Source organism: Scaptodrosophila lebanonensis, unplaced genomic scaffold, assembly GCF_003285725.1.
Source record: "Scaptodrosophila lebanonensis strain 11010-0011.00,11010-0021.00 unplaced genomic scaffold, SlebRS2 tig00001418-arrow-arrow-pilon, whole genome shotgun sequence".
Classification (NCBI taxonomy): domain Eukaryota; kingdom Metazoa; phylum Arthropoda; class Insecta; order Diptera; family Drosophilidae; genus Scaptodrosophila; species Scaptodrosophila lebanonensis.
The window spans coordinates 993,868-1,017,905 of NW_022060744.1; the positions used below are offsets into that span (position 1 = coordinate 993,868).

The 24,038-nt window shown below is 40.3% G+C and overlaps 4 protein-coding genes across 6 annotated transcripts; 1 reads left to right on the plus strand and 3 right to left on the minus strand.

The window, feature by feature from the left end:
* Positions 1-111: 111 nt before the first annotated feature.
* LOC115633348 (gamma-tubulin complex component 3) lies at positions 112-7,570 on the plus strand. Of its 2 annotated transcripts, XM_030530783.1 has the most exons (7): positions 112-205; positions 410-629; positions 708-895; positions 960-2,292; positions 2,359-2,551; positions 2,622-2,943; positions 6,012-7,570. In XM_030530783.1, exons 2-7 carry the CDS (start codon positions 449-451, stop codon positions 6,759-6,761), a joined length of 2,967 nt encoding a protein of 988 aa, XP_030386643.1. In that variant the 5' UTR covers positions 112-205; positions 410-448; the 3' UTR covers positions 6,762-7,570. The 2 variants fall into 2 exon arrangements, with proteins under 2 accessions (XP_030386643.1, XP_030386642.1); XM_030530782.1 differs by having other exon boundaries at positions 410-895.
* Positions 3,781-4,581, minus strand: LOC115633351 (peroxisomal multifunctional enzyme type 2). Its single transcript, XM_030530785.1, has 3 exons — positions 4,566-4,581; positions 4,313-4,474; positions 3,781-4,130 (listed from the first exon to the last, which is right to left on the minus strand). The coding sequence occupies exons 2-3, from the start codon at positions 4,443-4,445 to the stop codon at positions 3,916-3,918; spliced, it is 348 nt and encodes a 115-aa protein (XP_030386645.1). The 5' UTR covers positions 4,446-4,474; positions 4,566-4,581; the 3' UTR covers positions 3,781-3,915.
* Positions 4,914-5,875, minus strand: LOC115633349 (probable methylthioribulose-1-phosphate dehydratase). Its single transcript, XM_030530784.1, has 3 exons — positions 5,661-5,875; positions 5,128-5,598; positions 4,914-5,057 (listed from the first exon to the last, which is right to left on the minus strand). The coding sequence occupies exons 1-3, from the start codon at positions 5,786-5,788 to the stop codon at positions 4,970-4,972; spliced, it is 687 nt and encodes a 228-aa protein (XP_030386644.1). The 5' UTR covers positions 5,789-5,875; the 3' UTR covers positions 4,914-4,969.
* Positions 7,500-22,892, minus strand: LOC115633347 (AP-3 complex subunit delta). Of its 2 annotated transcripts, none has more exons than XM_030530781.1 (15): positions 22,079-22,174; positions 18,992-19,087; positions 16,115-16,243; positions 15,910-16,050; positions 15,723-15,852; positions 15,290-15,429; positions 14,860-14,933; positions 11,903-12,051; positions 10,734-11,081; positions 10,484-10,655; positions 10,194-10,350; positions 9,390-10,110; positions 9,147-9,320; positions 8,878-9,010; positions 7,500-8,813 (listed from the first exon to the last, which is right to left on the minus strand). In XM_030530781.1, the coding sequence occupies exons 1-15, from the start codon at positions 22,172-22,174 to the stop codon at positions 8,174-8,176; spliced, it is 3,300 nt and encodes a 1,099-aa protein (XP_030386641.1). In that variant the 3' UTR covers positions 7,500-8,173. The 2 variants fall into 2 exon arrangements, with proteins under 2 accessions (XP_030386641.1, XP_030386640.1); XM_030530780.1 differs by lacking the exon at positions 14,860-14,933 and adding an exon at positions 13,018-13,091 and having other exon boundaries at positions 7,503-8,813; positions 22,079-22,892.
* Between the last annotated feature and the right edge of the window lie 1,146 nt (positions 22,893-24,038).

Sequence of the window (24,038 nt, forward strand, 5' to 3'; positions counted from 1 at the left end):
TAGCGATAACGAGGAAACGATTTTGCTCTTTTATCGATGCCACTTTTAACAAAACGTTGGCAGCACTGCCACTTTTTGTTTTATTCTTTGTACCTAATATATTTTGGAGAGGCCAATTGTACACATTTATTTGCTCGAAATTGCGCGGAATAGATCCATAAAATAAAAATATCTATATGCCAATGCATAGTTTATGCATGTGAAGGTAAGCCCTATTGATGGAAACAAGAAGTGCTGCATGTGAGAATGAAATAGCCCTACATAGACGCACAGTTGTTTGCATTCGAGCCAAATTTATGTTCCGTTAGGTTTATTGTTTGATTTGCGCGCGCGCTAAATAATATATGTGTGCCATCAGCCCATAGTATTAATGTTAATTACTTAACACTAATGGTAACCATTAACTCAGTCTCAGTTCCAAGTTTTAGTCAATTGAGAATTCATCAAGATGTCACAGCATCGCAGGCAATTCCGAGGTGGTGTCGAAGGCTCTGCTATCGCTGCCGCCGCCGCCGTTTGCTCTAACGATGACGAAACTGGGGCTAAGATTATATCCAAAAAGATTATGAACCTGCTGCGCGAATTATGCGAACATATCAAGGGCAGCGGCCAAGACGAGCTGCGGAGAAGTAAGGACATTTTGAAGTTGCATCATAAATTCGCATCCCCCAATTTATACACTCCGTCTCCTCTGGTTCCCTCCACAGTTCAGTACGTGGCACATGCTGCACAGTATATATCGAAGAGCCCAAATGCCTTTGAAAACCTTCCGGTACTCTCCGAGCAGGAGTGTTTGCAAAAAATAATGGATACTCTCAATTCCAAAGCACATACACAGGATGCGCAGAAACCAGGAGATTTGTTTTATAAGGTCTACAAGAGATTATCCGATGAGGTAAGTAAAATATTCACTGTGTAATTCTTTTAATTAAGCTTACGTCGTTCCATCTATAATATAGCAAATCGATACGAGAAAGCGCCAAAATTTGCTTAACTTCTTGCTATGTATAGCGGATGGTGACTCAGCGCCCGTGCTATCATCGAGCAGAGCTCCTGCTGGTACGTGCTCAGTACGTGGTGCGGTTACGGAAGAACGTCCCTCCACCGAGTCACTGCAAAAGGAATTTAACACACGATATCATTCATTGAGCAGCTGCAATGTGCCCGGCATATTGGTTCAAACACAATTGGCTAAGCTGGCACTTAAATCGAATGGCCTGAACAACAACCTGATTCTAAACGCCAATAGCAATACGAGCATTAACACCAATAATAGCCAACTTAGCACATTCACGACGAATGGCAATATGCCGCCGGAGATAAATGGAAAAGGCCCTGGTGGTCAAATCTATAGCTACGATGCGTCTCAGGCTGGCATGGGATTGAGCAAACAAGGTGTGCCCAATTACATGGAGGTTCTGAAGAAGCAAAAAGACTTTGAGGCTGAGCACGATTTGGCACAAAACGCGGTGTTCGCCTTCATTGGCATACAGGGACGATATTTAAAGAAAGATGTCATCTCAGGACGTTTCAAGTTGAACCCATTACACCAAAAGGCGTTGACAGCTTCCCAGTCTAGCATGTTGTTGCGTCTCGCAGAACTGGGCTATTATTATGATCGGGTGGTCCAATTCGCCAACACAGCCACCGGTTACAATGCCATGGGCTGTATGGGCCAGTCTCTCATCTCAAAACTGAACGATGAACTGACCTTATTTCATGGCAAAGTTGCACGCCTCCAGGACGAAATGAATCAGTTTCGTGCTGTGCAGATGCGCGACTATATCAGCCGCGACAAAACCTGGCTAAACCGAAGGCGTGACGATATAACGCTGGTCCGATTGATGGGCTGGTACGGAGTACATCTGAAGCGGATGCAATGGCTAAGCAAGATTGCTGACGCTTGTCAGATGCGAAAAGGTGGCGAGCTGGCGTCGGTGGTGTATGATTTCTTGGGACATGGTGGAGATGAGGTCGATGTGGTGGCCGTAGAGGTACTGGCCGCCATTTGTAAACCACTGGTACGAATGATCTCCAATTGGATGCTCGAGGGCAATATTGACGATACTTATGGCGAGTTTTTTGTCGAGTCATTACCCGAGGTTGGCGCCGATCGTTTGTGGCATGACAAATTCCGGCTGCGCCACAACATGCTGCCCAAATTTTTCTCACTCGACATAGCCGACAAGATACTAAAGACGGGCAAAAGTATTAACTTTTTGCGCGAGATATGTGAGATGCAGGAGTTGGTCAAGGGGCGTGAAAAGCTGAAGGAAATTATGGAAAACAATGGTGGGCACTATAAGAATAAGAAACTATTGGGCCTGCATCTCTAACCAAAGCTTTTCTTTCTAACAGCTGCTGACATTTTTTCATACGCTCAAGACACCAGATGGCATGCAGCCATGGAGACCTGCTATCAGCAAACCTCCAAGCATGTTCTAGACATGATGGTGGGACCACACAAACTGCTTGATCATCTGCACGGCATGCGACGCTATTTGCTTCTTGGCCAAGGCGATTTTGTTGGCATACTAATCGAGAACATGAAGTGCGTCTTTTCATCACTTATCCTCTCAAAGGCTTATCCTCTAACTTATGCATTTTATGTTGCTTTACAGAGAGGAGCTGGAGAAAAAGGGCAGCGAAATTTACTCACACGATCTATCCGCTATGTTGGACGCCGCTTTGCGTTGCACCAACGCCCAATACGATGATCCCGAGGTACTAAATCATCTGGATATTGTGGTCAAAACACCGTACCCCGGTGATTGTGGCTGGGACGTCATCTCATTGCAATACACGGTCCAGGGTCCATTGGCCACCATGCTGGAGCCCACAATGTCCACATACAAGATCCTCTTCAAACCGCTCTGGCGCATGAAGCACATGGAGTTCTTACTCTCCATGAAGATATGGAAGGAGCAAATGGGCAATGCCAAGGTGAGTCTAATATCCGACCTTGCACTTTGTGTGAGGGCTTTAGTTGTTAGGCAATCAATGGGCTGCTTATCTCAAGTAATTGAATTACGGGCCAATCCATGCTGAACAATTAGATAAAGCTATTTGTTTTATTGGTCTGTCTGTGTGTATTGAAAGACAAACTGCTTATGTGTAGTCAGACAGAGTTGGGCCTACAATTAAAATAGTTTTGTCAGAATAGAAAAGCATATAGAGAAGGGATTGGACCAGAAATAGACGAACATTATTTCCAAAACACAATTCTATTGCCTCATAGCTGTGTAGTTTAATTATGAAAGGGAAATCATGTTGAGAAGAGATTGAACCCTTTTGCATGTAGCATACAGCTTTTGCTCCGCAAAGCTGACGATCTGGATAAGATTAGGGAAGGCGTAATCTAATCCACCTGAAGATTACCGGTCAACGGGCAATCTGCTCGTTACCCATATTTTCAATTCCCTTTGCCAATTGATAAGCCCGTTCGCGTTTCAAAGTGCACACACTTCAGATACTTCCTATGTACATACATACATACATATATAAATATATGCATATGTATGTACATACATGGGTTGTTTGATAGAACCCTTTAACAGACGCTTGGTTATTCGTTCTCGATTCCATTTTCGTTTTTGATTTGTGCATTGCAAAGACAGCAATTGTTTTACATATATGTATGTATGTATTATCGTCTAGTTATGTGCTCATCATATACATATAAACATACATTTGTATACGTACGTACAAAATGCAAAATACAAACACACATTCTCATTTTGACTGCCGTAACCCGTACAAAAGAAAAAAAAAAGAAAAACATACATTACTTATGAAAAGCTGTTAGTAGCCTCCATCTAAACTCATTTATAAGGAAAGGTTCTGCAGTTGAATTTGTTGTAGCTGCTTTTGTTGTTGTGGGTGCGGGAATGCGTTAAAAACTGATTTTGTATCCATTTAAAGCTTGGCGTCCGTTTTGAGGAGCGGCGCCAACTTCTGCGTCAGCATTATGTTGCCGGCAATCTTCAATTTTCCCTTCATGAAGGCAGCCTGGGGATTGAGCTTTCCGAGGGCGATATCAACCATATCCTCGTCCGAAACGGTTAGGGTGGTGTCTACCTTAATGCCCTGCGCCGGGCCCTCATAGGCCTTGGCGTTTTTGCAATCGAGAGCTGGGAGGAAAGGGGAAACCATGTAAGTAATAGGGACAAATTATTGGGCGAAGTACACACATTGTGGCCCGCACTTTGAACTTTGCACACCCACACAAATACACACGTTCAAATAAAGAACTCATAAGTTCTGTCTTTGTATGAGTGTGCGCATATTGAGTTCATTATTGCTTTTCACTTACTCCACTCCTTTACCACCTTGCCATCCTTAGTAATCTTGTAAAGGAACACGCCATTCACGGCTTTCGCCTTTGCCTGATTGTCTTGCAGGCCATCGATAATTTTTTGAAACACAGCATCGGATTGTAGGGACATATTGTTGTTGTTTGTTTGTAGTTCGTCAACTGGAATAGTGTAAGTTTTAAATGCCGCAACTAATATATATTTATGTATATTTAATTGTTTGCAAAAGAAAAAAGAACGCAAGTTGCTTACTCTCGGAGGGAATAACAGCAAATAATGAGCCGATAGCGTGAAATCGTCGATTTTATTTCGCTTTCATGCGTCACTCACGCTCTCCCACTCACGCACTCTCGCGCTGTTGAGTTGACAGCTGTTACTGTAACTGTTAACGTGTTCTGTTAAACATGCAAAGTGCGATAGTTTAGGGTGACCATTGTAAATTAAAATATGAAACTATTGAGCTTAATCTAAATTATGGGGTATTAAAAAACTGGCTATTTAGTATATTATACTAAATTAGTAAATATATTCTACATATTTAAATGAAGCTATCCCCCTTATAGGGATAGATTTATCACTTAATATATAGTGTATAAACAATTGATGCACGTCTCGAGGACGAAGTATTTTTTATTATTTCTGTACTTCACAAATGCTTAATTCGATGCCTCAAATTTTTCGGGATCCAATCCAGCTTTCTTCATCTCAACAGCGATGGAGAATAAGTAATCATAGCATTCCGACCTGTAAGCAACAAATATGTTTCTGGAGGTCATCTGTCCGAATCCACTTTAGTTAGGCGTATTCTACTCACATGGTCTTGGCCTTTTCCCAAGTCTGACCCCACACATAGACACCATGACGACGAACTAGGACTGCACTGCATCCTGGATGCTCCATCATAGCTGCATACATGCTATCAGCTAAGTCTCGCTCGAATGGTGTATTCTCGATGATAGGCACAACCAGTTCCTCATCATAGCGCAAATAGCGCCCTTTGACCGCATCGTAAACGCCTTTGATCATCTCCAGATGCGTACAGCGAAAGGTTTTACCGGGCCAGAGTAGCGTCGCCATTACAGCGTGCTGGGAGTGTGTGTGGATGACGGCGCCGGCATTGCGATGTCTGTAGGAGAGCATAAAGAGTGGTGTACATTGGCTTTTGGTCAGACCCTTGATTTCGGGCGGCAACTGCAGATCCTTGCCCTCCATGTCCTGCACAAATAGGTCCTCCGGCTGCATGCGTTCCTTTTGAACTCCCGACGGCGCTATGTAGATTTCATTGCTAGAATTACGAAATGAATGCATATTATTGTTTGCGGTGTAGAGAATCCACTGCTTTCGCACTTGTATTTAATGCTCATGCCACCGCCAGTGCCGGTGACCCAGCCAAGGTGATAGAATTGTCTGCAGAGCTCTGGTATCAAATGGCGCGGATGCTCCGCAGGTAGATCCTTAAAAATTGAGAGGGACATTGTGTAATTTATAATAACGTCGACTTATTGCTGATAAGCGGTAGGCGGCTGACGGCCGATAAGGAAGCTGCAATATCACGAATGTAAACAGTGGTCCGATGTATGTTTCCGTCCAGTGCTGCCAATCTGCTTTGTGATATCGATAGCTCTAGTCTCGATATGTTTCGGTGGCGATACCAAATGATTTAAACTAACAGAACCGTTATTGTTATTCCCGTTACAGGCGCTGCGCAGCATGAAAGGTGAAATCGCCAAAGCCTCTTATGGACTGCACTTGTTTACATCGGAAATAATGCACTTTGTCCATCAGATGCAATACTACGTACTCTTTGAGGTCATCGAGTGTAATTGGGTGGACCTGCAGAAGCAAATGCAGAAAGCCACCGCACTGGATGACATACTTGACGCACACGAGAAATTTTTGCGCACCATCACTGTCGGTTGCTTCATAAAGACAATGACAGATATGGAGCGTAATCTGGAGATGGTCTATGGCAACATCATTAGCCTCGAAAATTGGCAGTCCCATTTCTATGAGGAGTGCTTCAAAGAATTACACGCCCGGGAAGTGCATGCGAAACGTATTGCCGATTCGGAGCGCGCCGGACGGTTCGGTGTAACGGCGGAACAGCAAATGGATCGAGACCAGGGATACAAAAACTTCCAGCAGAAAGTAAACTCGGCCTGTCGCAATCTGGAGACTATCGCCTCCTCGTACGAGAAGGCAGTCCGGGGCTTTCTGCTGGCCCTCAATTCCAGCAACGATCCAAACTTGCAGTTGTTCGGCACTCGTCTGGACTTCAATGAGTATTACAAGAAGCGGGACACCAGCCTCAGCGTGCCTCTGACCTTCGAGCACATGCGCATGAGCGTCGCCTCTACCACGCGGGGGTACAAGACACTGCCACCGAAATCGGCCCAAGCTCAATCCGAAACCCAATCCCAATCGAACAAACATCTCATCGTCGACTAACAGTTGCTGCAGCAAACCAAATTTCAGGCTCTAATAAATAACAACCACAATTGCAGCGATGGTATTATGAAACAAAGGCTGGATTTGCAACATTACCAGCAATTGGAACTCATAACTTCGGCTTGTTGTCAGATTTTGTAGTTTGAGTCGCGAAGTCGCTGTTGTTGTTAAGGCTTCCAGCATAAGAAAAGCAGAGAAAAGATTGTAAGCATGCACTTAAATAACCAACAAGCTACATTGTTAAGTTTTTTCACATGTGTAAGATATTAAATCAAGAGTATTTACAAACGAGCAAACAAACGCAAAGAATTGCAGTGAAGTATATTACAAATGTTGCACAAAATATTGAATTAAAAAATGAGAGCACGAATTAATCTATCACGTCACGTCCTTCTAAGCTTTAGTTCTTCAACGGCCCCAGTCAAATGTGCCACGTCTAACAAAAAACAAAAAAAAAGTATTGCACAAATGCATTTCTCAACTTAATATTATGTTCCATGTCCATTATCCACTAACTGTTTTTTTTTTTAAATACTCTTAACGCAAAGTAGAATCTATTTAAATTTAAAACGCAATATTGCACGCACAAAAAAAGAGAGGAATTAAATGGAATTAAAACGCCATGACATGTGAACTTATATTTAAAAAATAATATTTTATTATAAAAATAAGTGAGGAGCGAGTAGAAAGGAAAACGGAATATATATAGAATGCTCGATTTTAAAAAGAAAAGCCAAAAGGAACAATTTTAATGTTGTTAATGTTTGAGAAGCACACATGCGTTTTACAAATGGAAAAAACTCAGTTACGCTAAGCAAATTCTAAATAAATAGTTATTTTATGCAATAATTGTGTTGTTGATGCTGTTGTGTAATTATTATTGATTGTTGTTGCTGTTGTTGGTAAGTAGAAACTTTACGCATATACATATACATATATGTATGTTATTTATGTTTATTCAACGTTTATATATAATATAGTATGTATACTTTCTCTTAGCTCTTTTTTCTACTTTAGACTTGTTCCTTTTTATACACATGTATTTATATATATATACATACATATATATATAGAGTTACAATAGTTGTATATATATATATATATATGTGTGTGTATGTATGTCCCCTCCGTTCAGAATTAGTGTATGAGCAACGACATATGTATGTATGTGTTTATGGTCTCTAGCTTGCTTTTAAAATCATTGATTTGGAAACAATGAACGGTACATTTAGTTTGTTGCTGTTGCTCGTTTATAAATGAAAAGAAAATGGAAAATTTTGCCCACCTTGATCTTCTTTCCCTGGCGGCAAAACACATTTTTCAAATCAATTTTTCGAATCTCGTTTTCTCAATAATAGTGTGTGGGTGGTGGTGGTGGTGTGGTGGTGGGAAAACAATTTTGAAATTAAAGCCTAGAAAATCTCTTTGCTGGGTGTCGAAATGCCCAACGGTTGCTCATAATCGTCGAGTAAGGAGCTCTCGCCTTTCGGCTGCTGGCTCTTGCTCGCATGCTTCTTCTCCTTGTGCTGCGATTTGTCCTTTTTATGCTTCTTCTTTGTTGCGGGCAACTCGATGGCATTATCTGTCAATTGTTGCAGCATATCCATATCCACATCAACATCCATCAGTGGTTCGACAATTGTGGATTTGTGCGCGCTTTTTTCTCGCCCCTTATCGCCCTTCTCGCTCTTCTCCTTCTTCTTCTTTTTGTGTTGATTCGTGGACGTGTTGTTCGTACTGTTGTTATTGTTGTTGTTGACGCCTTGCTGTGGTGTTGTTGCAGTTGTTGTTGTGGTTTCTATTGTTTTATTGGGACTATTCGTATCGATTAGATCGTGCGTTTTGTGCGCTTTGCGCGTTCTATGCTCGCGTGTCTTCTCCCTTTCCCTCCCCTTGCCCTTATCCTTTTTCTTTTCCTTTTTACCAGACGACGATGTCGTCGTCACTGCTGCCGTTGTTGTTGTTGTTGCCGCTGTAGCTGTGTCTTCGGCTGCTTTGAGATTCTTTCTTGACGTCTCTTTTGATTTTGTCGTTGGTCCATCGAAATCGGCACTAAAGGTGCAAAAGAGAGGGGGAGAGTGAGCGAGAGAGAGAGAGAGGAAGAGCTTATACTTACATATCTAGTTCAATATCGAGCGCTCGATGCGGATCATTTGGATCATATTTTCCATCCTTATCCTCGCTGTCAGACATCGTTACACCTTCAGGCATGTCCAGCGTTGTATTTACAATATGCAAGGGCTTGGGCTCTATAATTTGGATGAAAAGATTGAAGCGTTGAAATGAATTGAAAAGATTAATCTATCATCTATTAGATGATGGAAAAATAAAGGTCTGGAAATTTCTCCATTTATTTATGGCCTCGCGAACCTTATTTCCACTCACCTTCCTCCGATTCGGAGCTGCTGTTGTAGGCTACTTTATTTTTTGATTTCTTGCTCTTCTTGGTCTTTTTATGCTTCTTCTTGGAATCCTTGCTGCCTCGACTGCTGTGAGCCGCCTTCAGCTGCTGCTGATGTTCCTGCTCCTGCAGCAGATACTTGTCCGATCGCTTCGTGACTGCAATAATTTACATTATAAAGTATACATTATAAGTATAACTATATCTGTGAGGGAGGATTTACTCACCGCCCACACGTAATGCGGCCACGCCCTCCATGTCTAGTGGCAGCTCGGTAATGGGGATGTCATCGATATTGTCATACTGATCCGCATTGGAGTTGTTGCTGCTGCCCGCAGCGGTGGCGGCTGGCGAAGACTTCAGATAGTGCGGATTATTGGATTGCTCGATGAGACGCGCCATCCGCTGCCGTTCCAGCTGCTCGGGCGTCAGTTCCAAGCTCTGACGCCGCTTCCCTGCGCCAGTGCCGCTTCCATTTCCTTCGCCATCCACATGTCCGTAGGTGGAGCTGACGAAAAGCTCGTCCTTGTCGTGCTCCGACGATGAGCTGCTCGCATCCTCAGGCGGCGGCGGATTGATCCACTCATCCAGGTCCAGACCATCGGGCAGTGGCACTTTGCGCTGCGCCTTGGGAGCCACCGGAATGAGCTCGCCGGCGAAAAGCAGCGTCATTTCCTGCACAATCTCAATGGCCAGCGTTGGTATGTTCGCCGTGTGAATGCCATCCACTGTGGACTGTTCCTGCTCCCCCTTGTTCTCATCCTCGACATGCAGCATATCCACATTAGCCTCCAGTGTCTCCGCCAGCGTCGTCGTCGTTGAGTTCGCTGAGGTGAACTGTGCTCTCAGCATCTCAATCAGAATGCAAGCGGAATTGGCACGCTCCTGCACTTCAATGTCGCTAGAGCCATTGAAGTGCTGCAGTTTGTCCAGGACATGGTCGCACACCTGCACACCACACGGAAGCCAAGCCAAGGAACACCCAATATACAAATCAAAGGACTCACTGGGTCTGTGCTTAAGTAACTTACCCGCAAAATGCCGGGCACATCCTGCAGTTCCAAGCAAGTGGTGGCCAGACGGGCAAACAATTTGATGACATTCTGCACATAGACACCCTGTATGTGGCCGGGCAGCTGTCGCGGACGCAACAGGATATTTAAAGTCTTTTCAGCATCCTCCAGCTCACTAAAAAGAGGATCACAAGAACGCTTGCGTCAGTCGTAGCTGATATTGTTTTAAGCTGCATTCAAACAGACAAATAATCTGCACACAAATTTGTCGCGCTTTTAAATGCCTCTTAAAGAAGTTTGCTACCGACCTGGAGAACTCGCCCACAATCCAGGCAGCCGCATAGAGGACCTCATACATGGAATTGCTTTGTGCGGACACTACGAAGGTGTCCAGCAAGTTGGTCATCTCGTTGACTGCAAATTGACGCACGACAGGCACACGAATGGCCACGTCCAGCAGCTGTTCAGCAATTAGGCGTCCTGTACAAATGAGAATGAGATGATGGAATTATGGGAGGTGCATTATAGCTGATGCTCGGATTTTGCAGGAGCACATACCATGCTTGGAGCCCGCCTCCAATTGAATCAGCTCGACTAACACGGTCAGATACCATTCGAAATTGGTGACATACAAATAGGAACTCTGGGAGCAGATCTCAATGACTTTGTAGAGCAGCTCGTCGCGATAGGCCGAGCCCTCGGCGCGCTCCATGTGGCCCAGCAGACGCTTCACAATCTCCATGAGATTCTTCTTCGATACCATGCCATAGAGCAGATCGAGAGCACGCAGTCGTATCGACTCATCCTTGTCGTCCAGACAGGCTAGTATGAGATCCTTGTGCGACTGTACGCTCTTCGGATGCGTCTTCAGTATCTTTGACATGGCCAGCAGACCCAAATACTTCACTGCGAATACAAAAGAGGTGGAAAAGGAGGTGGTTAAAGGAGGTTTTGAAATCTACTTTCATACAAGTTTAGAATAGGGGTAGACACTATTAAAAACTGTTTGGTTTTCATACCCTGTACCCGTAGGGTATAAAGAGTATATTAGGTTTGTGCAAAGTACTTGTATGTAACAGGCAGAAGGTGGCATCTCCGACCCCATAAAATATATAAATTCGTAACAAGCATGACAAGACGAATCGATCTAGTCTAGACATGTTCGCCTGTCTGTTCGTCTGAATGAACGCCTGGATTTCCGAAACGGCTGAGCGCACATTAACCAAACTATGGTATGTGCACGCTCCTAGTCCCTAGGCTACACGAGTTTAATTTATTTTTGGATTTTCCTCGTCATCTCCCCATTACTGCCCTCATTTCAAAAGCTTATAAACGAACTTTGCACATACAATCTATATACAATGATCTCCTTTTGGTTTCATCCAAATCGGTCAATTTTAAGAAAAGTTATTAGCGAAACGATTTCACTCCAGTACTACGCCCACAAACTGCAGCATCAATTTCGCTCTTCTTCTTTTTGCTTCTGCTAGGTACTCTGTTAGTACTACGATGGAATTTCGCACGGATCGTTTCTATCGCAGCTGTGTATATAAAAAGAAAAACTTGGTCTGCCTAAGATGGACAGACGGACATACGTAGATTCGTGCTGATCATCTGCCTGACTACAACAGCCTCATGCTGCCTGCTACCTAGATAGATATGTACATATATTCTAGCTATTTAGTATACCTTTGCACCGTTCCTGAGCGCATTGCAGATTTACTTACGATTCTGATCCGAGTCCTCGATGAGGATGCGCAGCTTCTGGACGCACAGCTGGATGGAGGCACTGTGGTTCGGCATGCCGCTGCTGATGCTGATGAGGACGGCGATCACGGTGTTGATGCACTCGTAGAGGAGACTCATCGCTGATGTGCTGTTGGTGGTTCGAAGGGGTTGGGGGCGGGGCAGGGGGGTTGGAAGCGTTTGGGGCATATGTGATTATAATTGAATTGAAGGCGCGTATTTGTATTTCACTTTAATTCAATAAAGTTTTTCATTTTTTTCTGTTTGAATTTTTTTTTTTTTTTTTTTTTTTTGCCAAAAGCGAAAACAAATAGTGTGAAAAAACAACAACAATCACAACAACAAGAACCAAAATACAAATAATAATAATAATAAATGGAGCCGTACGACAGTAGCAGCACCAGCAGCAGTAGTAGCAGCAGCAGCAACAACAACAGCAACAACAGCAACAACGACAAAAACAAAGTCTACAACTATGCAAAGTTTGCATTTAGCGTTAAAATTGATTTGAAAACAGAAAAGTAGAGAAGAGAGAACAGAAAGTGCCAGAAGTAAGCGAGAAATAAAGAAGAGAGCAGAGAAGAGAAGGAAGCGGATGCAAGAGAGCGGCAATGAAATGATACATCAATCAACCAATCAATCAATCAAACAAATAAACGCAACTTATTAAAAATTCCTAAACTTTGTACAAAAACTAAAATATAAGAACAACATAAAATGAAGAAATTGGCATAAACAGCATTTTAAAAACGTCAATCAAAATGTCTCTCAAGCGCACAATATTGATTGCGCAACAGCGATCGGCAGATCAAATTGCAATGGCACCGAAATTATACATATGTTGTGATTCGTCGTCAGGCCATCGCTTAATTGCTTATCGAACAATAATAGAATTAATCGATCAGCCCATCAGCAGCCTGTCAATCAATCAATTGATCAATCAATCGCAGTTGCAGTTGCAGCTGCAGTTGCCGGCGCTTAGAGATCAGCTTCAACATTCGCTTCAGTTGCAGTTTTGCAGTTTTTCCAACTCGTTTTGTTTTCGTTTTTAGCACAAATTCAGTTCAGTTTCAGTTTCAAAAATTATAAAACTTGCCTATGAATTAGATTTGTGAGTGGTTCTATTAATTTCTTTCCTAGCCGGGGTTCTAAGGGAGTTAAAGCGCCAAACTGCAAATGCAAAGAGAAAAAGAAACAAGCAACAAATTATACAATATAATCATAGAAACGTCTCATCGAAACTCAAAACTCCACTAACAACGAAATATTTACACAAACAACAACATAAAAATTAACTCTAATTGAAAATAAATTAAATTAAACAATAAAGTGTGGAAGAGTACGAGTATATTGGAATGGGGAGACACATACACGTCTGTATATAGTATGTAGATATTTAGGGTTCACTGCGCTACCCTGTAGCTTACACTCTTATGCTAGAACTGTAGACTGTTGGGATTTTAAATGGCCTTGCAAAGAACTTTTCCACCCGATTCACACATTTCTGATGACCTCGAGGCATTGTCACTTTTTGATTGTTAGTCAGACAGACAGTCAGTCAGTCAAACAGACAATAAAGTGTCTATTGGGAAGGTAGGTAATCTTTTCTTGTAGTATTTTTAGAAATTTTCACTTTTTACGACGATACTCAATTGGGGGGATATCTAATCATCTTTGCAAGGCCATTTGGACGCCGGCTAGTTGGCCGAGTCTGCTCATCTTCGGTGGATTTATACGCTATATATGTATGTACGAGTCTGTCTGTATTTAGAGCTGCAAGTCTGTTGATACTATCGATAGTATAGATGGCATTAGTAACACCAGAATTAAGTAGAAAAGAAGATCTTAACATCTTACGATTGTTTTTAATCTAATTTAATAAACAAATAGACCAAAATCAGTCAGCCATATAACTGAAATAAACTTTGTTTTGGCAGTCATTCCTACCACAGATATATGATATAGTGCACCGATTTTGACAGTACTATGGTTGTGGTGAGGCACTTGCAAAACTATGTACCAGGTTCAGTTACGATACCGAAATATGTAAGCAGAAAAGATTTTAGTAGAAAGATCTATCGTTCCTATGGCAGCCATATGATAAAGTTAGCCGATTCAATAATATTTTACATAATTATTAAAAACCTATAAATATTAACTTGTTATAAGAGTTTCGTGTGCCTAGCTGTTATAATTAAAGAGTTCTCGTGGTTCATACAGTCGAACAGGAGTGCAAACGAGCATGTGGACAGACGGATATTTTTCTGTCGATTCTTCTCATCATGCTAGGCTATTTTGGCGCTGATTTATCTCTTTTAGTACTGGATAATTAAATAATGTAAGGTCCATTTTTCTCTTGCAATACTGTCGATAGTTTCGATATTTTAAATTGCAACTCTAGTTTGTAGTATGAATGCTTTGATTATTTTGCGCCCGCTTTCCAAGGCACATTTTACACTGGCAACATAAGGGTTACGAACATAAATTGTTGAGCAGGAATATAGAATATCAGAAACGTTTTCAATAAAATAAGCAAGTTGGCCAAATAAGTGTGATGAGGATTGTGTGACAACGAAATCGGTATTGAAATTTCGGTTATAAGTTATTTCTTCTTTCAAGAACACTTTCAATACAAAATATCCAATGAGAGTGGGTGGATGGTTATGTGTGTGGGTTTGTTTTTGTATTTAGCTTCGGTGCCTTGAAGTGAGAGCTTTGTGGGGAAATGATAAAAGAATCAACTGAATCGGGGGCTTCTTAATAATTATTTAAATAAGTTTAAAACTAACTAAAAAACTAAATAAGTTGCTCGAACTGAAGAAAAGCGCGTGCTTTTTTTTTAACAATAATTTTCTTCATTTTTGTTCGTATATTTGTACGCATGTGTGTGTATGTGTGTTTGTTGTGTCTGATTAAATAAAAGCGCGCCGATAAAAACCTGGAAATAATTTCAATTAGGGGCTGAGTCAATTTTCGTCCCAACGCTGGTTCGATAGTTGTGAGGCTCGCGAACTGTTTTTCAAAACATTTGGAACATTTGGCAGTTTGGAGGAGGGAGGGGGAATCGTGTTAATTAAATTCAACGTCTCTGCTTTGTTTTACATTTCTTAGTTCTTACTTTCTAGGACTTAAATAGTACATAAATTGAGTTCGCACATAGCTATGTACTATATATATATATATATATATATATATATATATATATATAGATATTCCGATTTGTATTATAAATATATATATATAGTAAGCATGTACAGCATGAATTATGTTGTGTGTGTGTGCTCATTATTTTTCTTTAAACAATTGTGGCTGTCTGTGCTGTAATTTGGATGAGAACCAAAAAAGCAACATCGGCACAAAACACTCACCAGCTTTATGATCTTGATCAGCATCCAGTTATTGGTCGATGTGGTCATCAACTTGAAGAATATGGGAGCCAGTGGTAAATAGTTTTTCGGATTCTTACGTGCTAGTTCACAAATAACATTTACGGCAGCGGATTGTACACCTGGATTTGGAAAATGAGAGCAACGGACAGTAATCGAATTGTTAGAGATTTAAAAGACCGATTATGGCGATGATGATAAAAAGATTATAGATTATGATGGTAAGATGATAAGTGATGAGATGATAGATAATAATGATGAGATGATGGTTGATGGTTGATGGAGAGTTGATAATGGCGGTGCCAATTCTTCTCCCAGTTGGGCCAGTCAAGGGCTAATCTTTTCAGTAATCTTTACACTCTTATCATTTCTAAGTTCCCAACAGAATTAAAAAATCATTGAAAGATATTCATACCTGGATCGGGATCTTCCAGTTTCTCTTTGAGTTTTGGAAATGCAGGTCGCAATGCTTCTGGATAGCGTAAAAATACTTTATACATCATAAGGACGGCTTTCATGCGCAAATACGGTTTTGTGGAGCTCATCTGCAGAAAATGGATGATTATTGAGTCTGGGAATATGGCATTCGATGATATACTTACCAAAGTCATAATATCATTGGCTAAGTCGCGCGACAAATCGGGCGATATAAAACAGCTGAGACCGCTCAACGCCACTCCGGCATCGTACTGGTTTTGTGAGTTCAAGTCTTTGCGTATCATATTCGTGGTCAGCATAAGCAGCTGCAAGTTGAGAGACATCCCTGTATACTATATACTTATTGAGAGTGTGTCTATATATAAGTACCTCACTGTCCGGATGAAAGCATTGACTGGCGGCCAGATAACCAATCCGTTTGCATGTGAATCTCGAGGAACTCATGACCTCGATGATGTTAAATCCGGCCCAGGAAATGTCGTAGCCAAGCATTTGAATCTGCCATGAGAGAGAAATCAATAAGACTTTTAAAAATATTTAATGCCCTACACCCATATATGTGTATGGCATGTACAGGCCTATTTGTTTCATAAAACAGTTTGTTCAGCAGTCAAGCCAGAGGTTGAGCTTTCTAGAAAATAATTTATTCAATCGACTATCCAACATATCTAGATATGTGGAAGGCTCGACTATTTGTATAAGTTCGTAGTGTACTTTATCTCATGTATATCCGATCGTGTTCTAATTTCGTCACATTTCTCGGATGTTCCTTCCACATCCCGAAGTGTCTCCAGCAAACATCCGAAAACGTGACACGATTAAGTTGTTGATGAATAGCAAATGAACGGGCTATGAAGCAACATAATATCTGAAATTTTCTGTAGATCATTTCATTCACTTTTTTATTTCAGATCATTATCATTATTATTATTGACAAACTCAGTCCCGATATGGGATAAAGCTTTTCGGCATATCACTGTTTAAATGATCTTTTATTCTTTTATTGATATACTGGTCCCATAAATAGGGTTAGGCTTTCTTGTATATAAGTGATTGAACGATGTTGTACTTGTATTCTTTTATTTTGATAAACTAAGCCCTAATATGAGGTAAGGCTTTCTGGCGTATCACTGAATAATGATTTTATTGACAAACTTGGCCCAAAAATGGACAAAGGCTGTTGATAAATAAACTCCGATATTTGCAATCGTAGGGTATTTCATATTCCTGCTTATGCAGCACATTTCAACTGGCTAGTCATTTTTTATATCCTTTTTTCTTTGCACATTATTCTACATAGATGTGCATAGATATTTATGGGTGCAGGCATGTCTATGGATGTGTGGGTGTGTGTGTGTGTGTGTGTGTGTGTGCCTCGTTCTATAATAAGTTTTGTTAGCGGGCTTCAAGGACTCGACGCTGCCGTCGCTTGCAATGTTGCAACATCCTGCAGCTAAGCGTCTTTATATGTATATACAAGTATGTTGTATACATAATGTATGTGTATGTGTATATAGACACATATGTATATTTTTAATGTTGCCAGCGAGTAGTTGTTTTCGTTTTGTTTTTTGTTTTTTTTTTGTTTTTGCCATTGTGGGATCGTCTTTGGCTTTTTTGCTTGTTAGCGGCACCTAACTGGGGGCAATGGTTGTTGCCGCTTTTTATTGTCAGCAGCACGCACACACACATACACACATCTGTATGTACATGTCTGGTCCTGTGCAGGATATGGTATACGGCAGGCTTTTAGGCACGCATTCGCCTCCAGCTATTAACATTAAGTGCAGCACTGGGCGTGACACGGCCTAATATGTCTGTAGGTGTGTAGGTGTGTGTGATAAATTGTGTGGGTGTGTCCTCAGGTGTTACGCGGCTTAAAGCCTATACTGCATAGCTGTGCGAAGGCTTTAAGCTTCAAAAAATGGCATGAAGGCCTGTCTAACGACTTCATAAACAGCCGGGAACTACTCCGACATCTCTTTCTAGAGACTTAACCGCTATTAATTTGTGCGCTCTTTAATCTTTATTTAAGACCTATTCTAGGTAGGACAATTCTTAAATTTTATGATTACCTTGAAATTCGTTCAATCATGCGTTCTGTCATGATGGATGCGGCGTTACCTCTTATGGAAAAGGTCCTCACATTCTCCCACTTTTTTTTCTGTCCAATAAAAATTTTATTGGTATCAGAAAATTACCTTCTATTTACACATAGAGTCTTCTAAGTATTACCAAAGCAAACGGGCTTAGAGCTTCATGATCCCTACGATTGGGCTTACGTAGGCGCCTCTGCCTATAAGTACTTCATCAGAAGCTCGAAGATGGAGACAGGAAGTGGGGTATAAAAAATATACTGCACCGTGATCCTGTGCTCAAACAGTCGTCCAAGCTGTCCAAAGACTGTTGTGTATTAGAGCTATACACCACAAAAGAGCGCATATACACCTACGTAGACAGAAGCTATGAAATCCCTGCTGACATCCCTAAGCTTACCTAATTCCTCCTACAACAGTAGATAATGCGAGGATGTGATAGAAACGCTGGAACACCAGCTATAAATGAAATACATACATCACATCAAGATGCTAATGGATCAATCGCTCTCCCAACTGATCTCCACACCCCCAAAAACACTAAGGACCATCCTGGTCTATACGGGTAATTGTTTTTGAAGTAATTGACTATTTGTTATACTAAAAACAATTTCTAGTTTTATATAATCCAACCAAGATCTAAGACCTTTCGAGAAACTTTTGCGCAAATGAAGCGATTTAGTTCATCTTTGAAACGAATAAGCGTTCCGATTAAATCTATAGATTCTAGTATATGCATACAAAAGCAAAGCTCTTGTAAATTCATGTGCTTTTCAACTCGAAATCTATATATGTACTATATATGTACATATGTAATACTCTAGCTAGGCTTTAAAGTCAATTGCAATTAGGTTTTTTGTGGCATGAGCTTCTTTGTTTACATAGCAAGCAAGAATTCATGTTTTGGTTTTGGTTGAAATAACATAGCATTCTCGATTCTTGATCTGGGTTCAATCAATTGGTGTGCAAATTGTTAGCCAGTCGGACCACACCTTTTACAAATTCTCTCAAGGCCCTACACATGTCGGCGTTTTAATGACTGCCTCGAATCTATGAAGTGAATTTAATTATTGCTCAAAGCCCGATTCCACCTTATGTTATACATTTGTGTATTATCTTTAGGTGGCTCCCACCAAATCATAGCACTTACATAGGTCAGCTTTGCCACCGCATTGCACTTGACGTTGATATTGTCCTGCCGCAGCTCCTGTTTGATTTCCTCAATGCACTGCGATATGTATTTGGCCTGCGGGAGAGGGAGGAGAAGGGAGATTAATTAGTAACCCTTTCATCAATTGGATAGTTCATGGGACGCGTGTCTAATCGAAAACAGATTTAATGCTCGCCAAATGCAACAACCACAACAACAATAGCCACAACAACCACAAGAACAGAACAACAGCTGCAAAATTAAGTCACAAGGAATGGTTGTGGGGAGTGATATTTAATATTGCCAAGTGTCTACCCAACTTGTACGCCCACTCAAACAATGCAGATATACATATGTACGTGAATAAATATATATGTATTGAATATATGATCCCATTAATGTTAAAACAAATGTATACAGTTGCGAACCGTTAGTGTGAACAGAAATAAACAAACCAGAATACGGTTTCGGGATTCCATAAAACGAAAGCATTGTTCAAGAAGAACGAGAAGTCAACGGGCAGAACGTTAAAGTCGTGCCATGACGACCCTGAATAATCTGTGCCCCACATAAACACCAAAATGTGAAATACCAGGGGGAAATGCGGAAATGCTTTCACATCTGTGATATCCACACACAAATTCGATTTGTTGATGTGGAGGATGAATTGACAAAAAGCCTTTTTTATAATCTAGTCCCCATTAGCCACTTTCGAAGCCCCATAACTCAAAAGTTGTTTTTTTTTTATAAGAAAATATTTAACAATTTCGATGCTGCTTATTTCAATCAAAAGTAGAAACTGAGACATGCATGTTATTAGATAAACAACCATATATACCAACTATACCTTGTTATATATATATATACTTATTTTATACATACATACTATATTTCAAGGCTCCGATGGTGAAAATGTTAAGCTTTTTTTTTGTGTATCGACCACTTGTTTAAAAGATTTAAAGAGCTTTTCAAATACCTTGGCTCCTCTTAGCTTGGGTATTGTACAATATTCAAGAAAAACCCATTACTTCTATGGTATAATCAGAAGAACAATCGGAAGCCAGAGACCGTCCTTTAAAAAAGCCGGTCATTGGAAGTAGTTGGCGAACCGAAACAGCTCTATTAGTAACACCCTACATAGCGTGTTCGTCACATGGGGGGCTCTCTGTACGTTCGTATATATGTATGTATCTGCACTGAAAATACTATATACAGACATATCTTTGTTTGTATGAACATCAAAGCAGAGCACAGAAATTTGCCTTAAAAACAAAATTGAGCTGGCATTGTATGTGTGTGTGTGTGTGTTCGAAACAAGATAGGGGAGAAGGGAGGGGCGGAGAGGCGGAGGTGCCGAGGGCTGGGGCTGACCGTCATTTGCCTGTCGCTATCAGTTTTATGAGGCGTAAGACGCGCACACCAGTAGAAGAAAATAAATGAATACAAATAACAAAATATAAATCAACGCTTGCATTACATAGAAATTGAAGGCAGCCCAGAAAATACGATTGATGATGATGATGATGATGATAATGACGATGATGATGCTGCCTGCCGTCGACTTGGAACTGAAAGCAGTCTGCGATTGGAAACTGCAAAAACAATTGATGCCCAAAAATGCAAATTAACTTGAAAAATAGTAGTCCGATGTTAATTTTATGCTGTTCAAGGTATAATACAACTATATGGGCTTTGCATGTTTGTTACACATTCAAAAACAGATTCCAAAAGCTCACATAATCCGAAAGCACTCCACTCCATCTGAACAGGTTAAAGCCTCTATATTATTTTCAACGAAACGACTAATTTCTTAAAAGCGAATTGAAGTGTTTTTTGGGAAATGTGTATTGTCAGGAAAGAATTAAAATTAAGAAAGTCTATAAAACACAATGTTGGATATATGTATGAGTATTTTATAGCTTTTAAGATCACTTCTTCTTTTCTAATCCATTTATTCTATTTGTTTTCATAAAGACTCTCTTTAATTTTATTGAACGCGAATTGGAATTGTTTATTGAGAAGAATGTTGTCAGACTCCGGGGAATAAGTCGTCGAGAGTAAACCAGTTCCATAAAAGAGTATGAAGGACCTATAATTTTTGCGCAGTTGGGAGTAAGTTTTTGGATTAATTCTTTCCAAGCGTAATTTAATCCGCTTATTATATTATCAACCTTGTAAGAATAACATGGGCCATTTTATATGAAAAAATTTACGATGTTTAGTTTCAGCGCAGCCGAGCATTACTATTTGTTGTTGCCAATCCTAGAAGGAAGCTAACAGCCAACACGCAATGTGGCACAAATTCTCAATGAGAGAATGTGGGCCCCAGAGGCCGCTAGTATAAACTCTGTGGGTGAGTGCTTCGGAGATCCTCCTTTGGGCAAATATTTGGCAAAAACGTGCGCCTTTAATTGGCAGCATGGGTTGGTCCTAAGTTTATGATGTTCTTGTTATTGTTTTCTTTTTTTTTTGTTCTAGTAGGTGTTGGGTTTGTTGTTGTTGTCATGTGTTTGCGCGCGCAGTAAGCAAATAACTCATACACACACACACACAAACACCAGGGAGAACTCATAAGTCGAAGTGTACACTCGCAAAAATTTAGAGAAACGCATTTTCATGTTTAGTATAAACATTATTTTCAAGATTTAATATTCATGTTTTTCTTTCTTTTTTTAATCCGATAAAAGACTTTTTTTAAGTTAAGATCGGTTTTTAAATATGTTAAAATATTCCTAAAAACCAATTGGAAACATTTTTCTCAGTGCAGGCAGAACAGCTAGAAAGAGTGGGAAGGCATGGAGGGAGACTAGGGCTCCCCAATTGACATAAAGACATTAAGAGAGCAGCGAGAAATGCCGCTAATTGAGTCTCCTTCAAGCAGGCCCATTGCTTACACTTTTTGCATACACATACACACGCACACATGCATACATGTAACAGATGCTGACACCAGCAGGGCTGCTAAGCTAATGTAAATTAAATTTTGGCAGCTAATTAGAAACAGAAGAGCAGAGGTTGGGCAGAGAGACGTACTCAAAACAAAATAAAAACGTCGATGAAAAGGAAAGCAGTGTCCACCAGACTCACCTCATTATCCTTGTTGTTTCGTATGCCACGCACCAAATCTGTTAAATTTTTGTCAAACATACGTTCAAAGTTCCCCTTCACCTTTTTTAACGCCATGTCAACACGCGCGGCAGCGGCTGCCGTTGCAACAATATGTTTGGCAGAAAACACAAAAACAAACAAAACAAAAAACACACGACACACACACAGCAAAAAATAATTACTTTTGCTATGATACGCACAATACGACAAGTGTTTCTTGCTAAATATTTTCCTTTTCTTTTTTTGTTTAATAATTAGCACCGGCAGCGTGTCTCCAACAATGCGAGTTCTTGTCCGCGTGTACGTGCGTACGTGTGTGTGCGTAAGTGGGTTTGCATACAACTGTCACGAATGCTGCTGAGCTGGACTCTGATTCACTTGTTCGCTCGCAAAACTATGCGCAAATGCACTAGACACTGAATTTTGGTTTTCTTTTTTCTTGATGATGTCGATAGTCTTTTCTGCTTCTATGCGTTTTGTTGGCTTTTTGCTTAGTGTGTTATTTTTTGCAATTGATTTTTTTTTGTGGCTCTTTTGCAAGCTTGTTTGCTGCTCTGCTGGCTTTCACTACGCTGTTATTTACATTTTGCTGTTAGCACTTTAAACAATTTCATGCACCGTTTTTCTGCAGTTTTCACAAAACAAGTGCAACAGTTAAAGTAGGGCAGTAGCTAGTAACTAAAAAAACAACACAAAAAATGTTATATTCTTTGGCGATTCGCAAGTTATTTTATGGCCAAAAAAATTATTCACTGCTGCGTTGTGAGAGCGGCGTCGAAAGCGCTCTTCCAATTCGACTGTTCAGCAGCATTGTGGCTATATTGTGAATATGATTGTCATTTCACACTGTTAGCAGTTAACAGAGCTGCTACAGCTGCTGCCGATAGGAAGCTAGGGATGCCAAGCAACTTAAAATCGACATATCGATACTTGACAACTAGCAAAGAGTGATGCCAATCTGCGAAATATATATGAAAATGTTTTGAGTAAGTCAGTTATCATATCCTTGTCGCCAATTTACCACTTGCAGTGCTTTCATTATTTTTTAAAATAACTTTTATCATATTAGGTGCTTCGACATAAAAAGTCACAACAAATGTAAAAAATTAGATTACCAATGCTGATCGCCTAGCTGATGGCTAGAGAAACTGTGCCGTCTTTCAGAGCATGAATACGCCGCGTCCTGAAGCAGAAACAGAAAGGCTTCAAGAGTCAATGAGGATACAATCCACTTCTGCATTGTAAAATAAACGATCCCCCCAGAAAACTCTTTGACGAAATTTGTATTTTTTATGTAATTTGATTTTTATTCAAACAATTTCGCTTTGTTTTTGCTTTTGCCTTGTCGTTTGTATTTTCTTTGAGTTTTCACTGTATTTTCAAAACAGTTTGCATAGTGTGTGTTTGTTTTCTTGAAACTATATACTAACCTTAGACTACAACATATTTGCTTGGTTTGTTTTTTTTTTTTTATATATATATATATATTCCATATATGTAAGTATGTATATTGTTTATATAGATAATTGTATGGTTTACCAATGTAGTTTAATGCAACTGGCAGGCAACTAACTAATCAAATTGTATAATACATAAATCAGATACATTATGCATATGTATATTATAGTTTTTTATTGCTAAAGTCTAGTTTGGGGGATTCCCTTGAAAAAAGTTAAATAATTTGAAAATAATAAATAGAACAGAAAGGATTGGACCATATGTATGAATAATGGCCTTTTATGTAGGTACACAAAATCTATAAATAATATTGTTTGAACAGTTTTGCAATTATTTGTAACTTGAAATTTGCCATATAGTCGTATGTAGGTTACTTGCTCACTTATTGTTTATTTTACACTTTAGAGTTTCTGTTTTTGTTTGCATTTTGTTGCTAAGGTAATTTTATCTTGCTTTTCGTATTTCAATATTGCAGGCCTTT

Coding starts and splice junctions, on each gene's coding strand:
- LOC115633351 (XM_030530785.1), bottom strand. CDS start 4,445: ATGTCCCTACAATCCGATGCTGTGTTTCAAAAAATTATCGATGGCCTG. Junction 4,131..4,312: donor CAAGGTGGTAAAGGAGTGGA/GTAAGTGAAAAG, acceptor CTTTCCTCCCAG/CTCTCGATTGCAAAAACGCC.
- LOC115633348 (XM_030530782.1), top strand. CDS start 449: ATGTCACAGCATCGCAGGCAATTCCGAGGTGGTGTCGAAGGCTCTGCT. Junction 896..959: donor ACAAGAGATTATCCGATGAG/GTAAGTAAAATA, acceptor TCTATAATATAG/CAAATCGATACGAGAAAGCG. Junction 2,944..6,011: donor AGCAAATGGGCAATGCCAAG/GTGAGTCTAATA, acceptor TTCCCGTTACAG/GCGCTGCGCAGCATGAAAGG.
- LOC115633349 (XM_030530784.1), bottom strand. CDS start 5,788: ATGTCCCTCTCAATTTTTAAGGATCTACCTGCGGAGCATCCGCGCCAT. Junction 5,599..5,660: donor GGCATGAGCATTAAATACAA/GTGCGAAAGCAG, acceptor TCGTAATTCTAG/CAATGAAATCTACATAGCGC. Junction 5,058..5,127: donor TGGGAAAAGGCCAAGACCAT/GTGAGTAGAATA, acceptor TGTTGCTTACAG/GTCGGAATGCTATGATTACT.
- LOC115633347 (XM_030530781.1), bottom strand. CDS start 22,174: ATGGCGTTAAAAAAGGTGAAGGGGAACTTTGAACGTATGTTTGACAAA. Junction 16,244..18,991: donor CGGTGGCAAAGCTGACCTAT/GTAAGTGCTATG, acceptor CTCTCATGGCAG/ATTCAAATGCTTGGCTACGA. Junction 11,082..11,902: donor CGAGGACTCGGATCAGAATC/GTAAGTAAATCT, acceptor TTGTATTCGCAG/TGAAGTATTTGGGTCTGCTG.